The sequence below is a fragment of the Eschscholzia californica genome, unplaced genomic scaffold (assembly GCF_041429995.1).
Source record: "Eschscholzia californica isolate CP2 unplaced genomic scaffold, dmEscCali1.0.p SCAF_3, whole genome shotgun sequence".
In the NCBI taxonomy this organism is placed as follows: domain Eukaryota; kingdom Viridiplantae; phylum Streptophyta; class Magnoliopsida; order Ranunculales; family Papaveraceae; genus Eschscholzia; species Eschscholzia californica.
Genome location: NW_028238420.1, coordinates 14,719,502 through 14,726,651, shown reverse-complemented (window position 1 = coordinate 14,726,651; position 7,150 = coordinate 14,719,502). Strand labels below are relative to the sequence as shown.

General features: G+C 37.6%; 1 protein-coding gene across 1 annotated transcript; it reads left to right on the top strand.

The window, feature by feature from the left end:
• Positions 1 to 3,413: 3,413 nt before the first annotated feature.
• LOC147548616 (large ribosomal subunit protein uL5z) lies at positions 3,414 to 5,395 on the top strand. Its single transcript, XM_086668966.1, has 5 exons — positions 3,414 to 3,551; positions 3,644 to 3,751; positions 3,856 to 3,898; positions 3,978 to 4,173; positions 5,012 to 5,395. The coding sequence occupies exons 1-5, from the start codon at positions 3,549 to 3,551 to the stop codon at positions 5,208 to 5,210; spliced, it is 549 nt and encodes a 182-aa protein (XP_086525092.1). The 5' UTR covers positions 3,414 to 3,548; the 3' UTR covers positions 5,211 to 5,395.
• Positions 5,396 to 7,150: the final 1,755 nt, after the last annotated feature.

Here is a 7,150-nt window from a genome sequence, read left to right as displayed (position 1 = left end):
GAAATTTTGGTAAAGGTTAACTAAGTGTTTAGCAGTACGACAAACACGTGACCAATGTCCCTTCATACCACATCGCTGACAATTATATTCACTATGATTAAATATTTGTACACCTTTTCCTTTGTCATTTTTGTATTTGGTATTATTCCACTTCTCGTGGTTTGATGCAAATTTTTGTTAAATCGAAGGCCTAATAGGACCACCACGTTGTCGATTATTATATCGACCTCGACCACGCCCATTACCATGTCTGCGTTCATGGTTCATTGATGCAACAACATTCTCTTAAGGAAATGGTGCAGTCCAGTGGGATGAGCATTATGATTTTTCATTAACAACTCGTTATTTTGTTCAGCAACAAGAAGACATGAAATTAATTCAGAATACTTTGTAAACCTACGCTCTCGATATTACTGCTGCAGGAGCATATTCGATGCGTGGAAAGTTGAATATGTTCTCTCTAACATGTCCTCTTCAGTTATATTATCTCCACATAATTGTAGTCGAGATTACGCGGACCAGCCTTTTGGGTTGCAGTGATACTGTCCGCTTTGCCACACCTAGACCTCAGGGTTTTAAAAGGCCTCTATAGGGAAGGGTGTCTAACCTCTTAAGAGGAGCATCACACTCTTGTCTCCCACCAATATGGGATTGCTTTACAACACACCCTCCCAAGACCACATCATAGTAGAGCGAATCGTGCTGATAACGTGTTATAGGATGGTGCGGACCAGCCTTCTGGGCTGCTAGTGATATTGTCTGCTTTGGCACACCTAGGCCTTACGGTTTCAAAAGGCCTCACTAGAGAAGGGTGTTTAACCTCTTAATAGAAGCATCACACTCCTGTTTCCCACTAATGTGGGATTGCTTTAGAACAATGACTACATTATTTCAAATATCTTTGATGCTTTCTAATACCATTTGATCTACTAATCTTTTTTTTTTGTTGAAACTAGCCTTTTATTAATTAATAAAAACGTTATTACAATATTTATCAACTAAAATACAAGGAACATTTTTCCACTTTTTACTTCTATTCTTCTTTCTAGCCCATTTAGCTAACTTGTCTGCTTGCAGATTGAGTTCTCTCCTTGTATATTTGAATTGAACCACCTCGAAATTCCTTATGATTTCACGACTTTTCCGGATGTGGATCAGAGATTGTCATTGGACTGAATGCTTTTTATTGTTGATGTGCTTGATCAGATTGATGTTGTCGCTTTCAATGATAATTGACTTGAGATTTTGTTCTTTCGCCCATTCTAATCCGAATAATATAGCCATTGCTTCACTTTCTTCACTGTTTCTCGCCCTTGTTGTTTTCACTTGAGCTTCGATGAATTTAGATTCTGTATTGTGTGCAATTAGGCTGATTCCCACATTGGATGTTACATTTATAAAGGATGCATCAACATTAATTTTTATGAATTGATTAGCAGGAGGTTGCCATTTTCATTGGATTTTTGTTTGTTTTTCTTAGTGATTTTGTTGTTTCTAGGAAAAGATGTAATAATTTTTATGATTTTATTCAGATCATTTATGTCATGCTGAAAGCAATGGTCACATCTAACTTTCCACAAAATCCAAAGGATACTCGCAAAGTGAATATCCTCACTGGTGTAACAGTGATTGGGATCGTCTTCCCAAGAGAATATCCAATCGGAGATAGAGTAATGTTTTCCGAAATAATATTAAAATGAAACCAAACGTTTTTAGCAAGAACACAGTGTAGAAGGGCATGTTCAATGGTTTCGATATTAATACAGTTTGGGCAATTCAGGTTATTGTCGATGTATTTATCAATTCTTCCTCTTACCGGAAGAGCTTTAGTACAGATTTTCCAGATGAAGATTTTTATGCGCGGAACAGTTGGAAGAGACCAGATGAACTTCCAGTTTTGAGAGATAGGTTCCTGAGTGATATTGTTGGTGCTAAGGTGATAGTACATCGATTTAACAGTGAATTTGCCTGATTTGGTAAGCTTCCATTTGAGCTGATCTTTGTCTTCGCTATTCACGGGGATAGCTTTTGATGAGGTTTTGAGTCGTTGCATCAAACTGGGCGTTGAGGATCTCATCATTCCAGTTGTTGTTAGTGATAAGTTGGGTGACCTTGTTCAGGCTGGAGTGATTGTTGTTATGCATAGGACTATTGATTTCTGGGATCCAATTATCCTCCCAGATATTAATGTCATTGCCAGATTGCACTTCCCAGGTGGCTAAGTCTTCAATGAGGTTGTAATGTTTCCTAATGGTCTTCTAACTCCAGGAGTGATGGGGCTTCGCTGGACCAGGTTTATCTGAGAGCGGAAAATATTTAGCTTTGAGTAGTTTATCCCATGCAGTTTCTGGTTCAGTTTTGAGCCTTCATGCCAGTTTAGTAAGTAATGCGGTGTTGTCCAGATCTGGCAAGTGAATTCCAAGGCCTCCGAGATTCTTCGGCAGGCAAATATATGACCAGGCTTTAGTGCAAATACCATTCGACTTACCCCACCAGAAATTCCTTTGAACGGACTTGATGCGTTTGCTGATTCCTTTAGGGATAGCAAAACATTGCATCTGATATCGGGGTACGGCTGCAACTATGACCGAGATGACCACTGTGCGACCTGCTTGGGATAGAAAGGAGTGATTCAATTTATTGAGCTTGTTCTTGATGTGATCGAGGATATCATTGAAAACTTTGGTTTTTTGGGCTCCTATAAAGAGCTGGGCCCCTAGGTACTTCTCCGAAGTTGACGCATATTTGACTTTAAGGGTGCGCATAATAAGGCGTTTAAATTTCGGATGCGAATTTTTGGAGTAGAAGATGTTGGACTTAGCATAATTGATCATTTGCCCCGAGGTATCACAGAATTCCTGGAGAATCTTCTTAAGATTGTGGATATTGTCAATCGTGTTCTTGCCGAAGATGATGCAGACGTCAGCAAAAAGCAGATGGGAGATCTCCAAATCAGCGTTTTTTATAGGGAATCCCAAGAATCTATTACTACTATTATTATTCATCAGCTTACGGCTAAGGCCTTCCATTGCAATCGTGAAATGGAAAGGGGAGAGAGGATCACCTTGTCTGATAGCCCTAGTAGGATAGAAAATGTTGCCTGGTCAACCATTCACAAGAACTGACATCGAGGAGGTAGAGATACAAGTATGTATCATGCTAATCCATTGGTCGTTGTAACCCAATTTTCTCATAATGTCAGTAAGGAATTTCCATTCTATTATATCAAATGCTTTGGACATGTCGAGCTCGAGGAAGAGGGTCGAGACACAATTCGTTGGTCCCTCACTAATTAAGGTAATTCGGACCCAGATCTGACCCGAAATGTTGTTATCGAGATCTGACCCGTTTATTTAGGCAAAAAAAAAAAAAAAACTGGTCCGGTTCCAACCCGAACCCAATACCACTTCCGGTTTCAGATAATTCGGACCAAGATCTGACCCGAAATGTGTTTACCCAATGACACCTATATATAAATCCTAGGGTTTCCAAGTTTCATCTTCTTCGTCCTAAAACCTGAAACTGCTTCGACCTCCATTGAAGACGCAATGGTTAGTATTTTCTCTCTCTAGCTTTCATTATTGTATTACTCCTTTACTCGATCTTTTGTTACCTAATTTGTTCTATATGGAAATGAAATCAGGCTTCGGAGAAGAAGCTCTTAAACCCAATGAGGGACATCAAAGTCCAGAAGCTCGTTCTCAATATTTCCGTTGGTGAAAGCGGAGATCGTCTCACTAGAGCGGCTAAGGTAAGTAAACAATCAATCTTATCTCACAACCATCTTAAATGTTTTTCAGATCTATTTCCATCACTTTCTCTCTCTAAGAACACTTGTTCTATATTACATTTCAGGTTTTGGAACAATTGAGTGGTCAAAGCCCTGTTTTTTCCAAAGGTAATGATATTAAATTTTAGGGTTTGTTTTATTCTTTGATTTTATTTGCATTTTTTTGATGAAATTTGATGAATAACAGCTAGGTACACCGTTAGGTCATTTGGAATCAGACGTAATGAAAAGATTGCTTGCTACGTTACTGTTAGGGGTGAAAAAGCTATGCAACTTCTGGAGAGTGGTTTGAAGGTTAAGGAGTATGAGCTCTTGAGGAGAAACTTCAGTGATACCGGTTGCTTCGGCTTCGGTATTCAAGAACATATTGATCTTGGAATTAAGTAAGATTTTAGGGTTTTTTTTTCGTACTTGTTTGTTAACAATTTATATACTTTTGAAGTTTATGGGCAATGATAATTATCTGATTAAACTCTGTTCTTAGGTTAAAATACCAATTGTTGATGTTCTGTAATAGGCTGTACCTATTACGGAATGCTAAAAATTGATACCGGGTGAATGCTTGAAAATTATTCATATCATCTCTAATTCCTTTTGTAATCTAATCCATCTTTCTATCATTTTCACTTTAACATATTGATTGTTTATATTAAAGTTTAGGTATCTATTCATTTCAGTTGAATGATTTGCTTTTCGTTGCTCTAATGAAAAAGGGAATGGGCAATCTACGTAGTTGGGTTTAGAACATGTGAACATCTATTGACTAGTGTATTTTTCTTTTTCTAGACTAGGGCTACTGGTAACATAATCATTTTTGTTTGTCAACTACTCTTGTTTCTCAATGTCTTGTTTCGTTCTTTATGTTGTGGCCATCGGGCGTATAACCAATTAGGAGATTCTATGACTAGTAGTTGACTTGTGCTTACTATCTTTTGGCTTATAATATATTCCTGATCAAGGGTTCACATTGAGAAAGTCATGTTTATTACTTGTGATTTGGTAGACCAATTGGTTGGTTTCTGTTTGGGTATTCTTAGGTCTTTCCTCATAATTTCGTCAAATTTTTCTTAGTCTAAGGGATATCAAAATCAATCAATATGGTTGTTTCTAGTAAATTAACTAGAAATGTGTATGAACTTGCTATGTATATTTGTTTCAAACCGAATTCGATATCTTATGTTTTAATTGCATATGGTAATTAACCCTTGTATCTTATTTCAGGTATGATCCTTCAACTGGTATTTACGGTATGGACTTTTACGTGGTTTTGGAACGCCCAGGATACCGGGTTGGTCGTCGCCGGAGGTGCAAGTCAAGGGTTGGTATCCAACATAGAGTCACAAAGGATGATGCAATGAAGTGGTTCCAGGTCAAATACGAGGGTGTCATTCTCAACAAGTCCCAAAATATCACTGGTTAATTCTAAGGTTCGAGTCTGTTTTAGAGTTTTGTGAAGTTAAGACATCCATTTAATTGTTTTTATTCCAGCAAGCTCTTTGTTTCGTCTTGAAAGAAACTTAAGATATAGTATTAGTTTCGTATCTATCATGTTTTTTGCATTACAATTTAGAAGTTGGGCATGAATGAATTTGTTTTCAAGTTGCAGGTCATTGAAGTAGACAGTTCGTATAGCCAAACCTCCAAGTTGACCAATTTTAGGTTAACTGTGAAATTTAACCTAACTATACAAATGTTCAGTGGATGATTCATGATTATGTGGAGGGGCAAAGTAAAAGGAACCAATTTTCATGCCACCTTTTTATCTATAACTCGAATCCTTCAAATACTATGTTTTCTTAGGATTTCTTTTTTCAAATGGGTAACGGAAATACTTTCCAAATTTGCAACTATGAATGTGACGATGGACCTTGCTTCTAGTTTGCTTCTCGGTGGTGGTTTGTTTCTCTAGGAAGGCATCTAGGGCCACCATCTCAGCCTCCAAGAATTTTTCGTCTTGTCTAAATAGTGTACCAATCCGTTAGAGGCTTTGAGCATAAAGAAAAGTGTCGCGGTCACTAAGATTTTGGTCGGTCCAGTTTGAGTCTATAAATTGGTTTTTTGTTACAATAAAATAGAAATTGATAGAGAGAAGACAGAAACTATAATATCATTATAGTTTTTTTTTTTTTTGTTGACATATCATTATAGTTATTATTATAGTTATTCGACCCTCTGTTTATCAGTAAAAGTCATAGTAAGAAAGATGACAAGGTGATATGAGTTCATTTTTTTTTTATGAAGGAGGTGATATGAGTTCATGGTAATAAATGAATGCATGGGAGAAAAGACCCCATAAGAGGAACATGTTGAGGAGGTGGTAATGCATGGGAGTAAAACTTCATAGAGGTTGAGGATGTAGGAATTCTAACACTTCATCCCTAAGTAAACTTTACTTTCTTCAAAAAAAAAAAAAAAAAAAAACTTCTCTGGATAATAATTGTGTAATACGTAAAGCAACCATAATTTTGTCTATGAGCAGCCAACATTACTTATAACAATTTTCTTATTTTTGTCTCTTAATTTTTATTATGTCATTGTTATTATGCTATCCTGTCTTTTTCTCATTCTCAGGCTCTTTCTCTTTCTTGTTCTCTTTCATTGTCTCTTTATCTCACTCCCTTATACTCATCTCCCTCGCAGTCACTGTGAATGGAGTTTCCCTTTGTGGAACTAGACCCAGACGAGGGTTTCGTGGCTGGTCGTTCACAAAGGCTTCATAGTCGGTCGCCCACGAGGTCTGTAGAGTATATCTCGTGGAAAGGTCGCTCAAGAACAATTTCATAGCCGACGGACCGCGAAGTCTGAAACGTTGGAGGCGTACTTCGAAGACCCCCTCGACGTCTTCTGCCGGGAGTGAGAAATATATAGTGAGAGAGGCACTGAGAGAGAGACATTAAGAGACACAATGGGAGATATATACAGTGAAAGTGAATGGGAGAGATAGAGATACAATGAAAGAGAATGGGAGTGAGAACTGTGAAGTTGTCGGAAATGGTGGTGGTGCTTGAAAGTTATGGTAGTGGAGAGGTGAAGATGAAGATTATGAGGCAAAATACGGCTTAGCAAAAATTTGAGTCAAGAAACCGGTATATGCTCTTCAAGTCCATTTTTGTTGACTAAGTTTGTATTCTCCGGAGATTTTTAGAATGCCCCAAAGGATCCACGTTAACCTTTTTAGGAAAATCCAGCCAAATTTAAGTGTCATTAAAGTAAGACTTGTTTGGTTCCTCTTTTACTCTTGTCTAAAGATCGTCACTTGGGTCGACGCATTCCACCTCCTTCAGACCCTAGGAGCATATTCAATGGAATACTAAAGAAAAATTCCAAATATATTGTTGTCTTATCAATTTTATACTTCCC

Bases quoted from the DNA above. Each gene is read 5' to 3' on its own strand.
- LOC147548616 (XM_086668966.1), top strand. The intron at 3,752-3,855 runs GTAAGTAAACAA...ATTACATTTCAG, and splicing joins GTCTCACTAGAGCGGCTAAG to GTTTTGGAACAATTGAGTGG. The intron at 4,174-5,011 runs GTAAGATTTTAG...ATCTTATTTCAG, and splicing joins CATATTGATCTTGGAATTAA to GTATGATCCTTCAACTGGTA.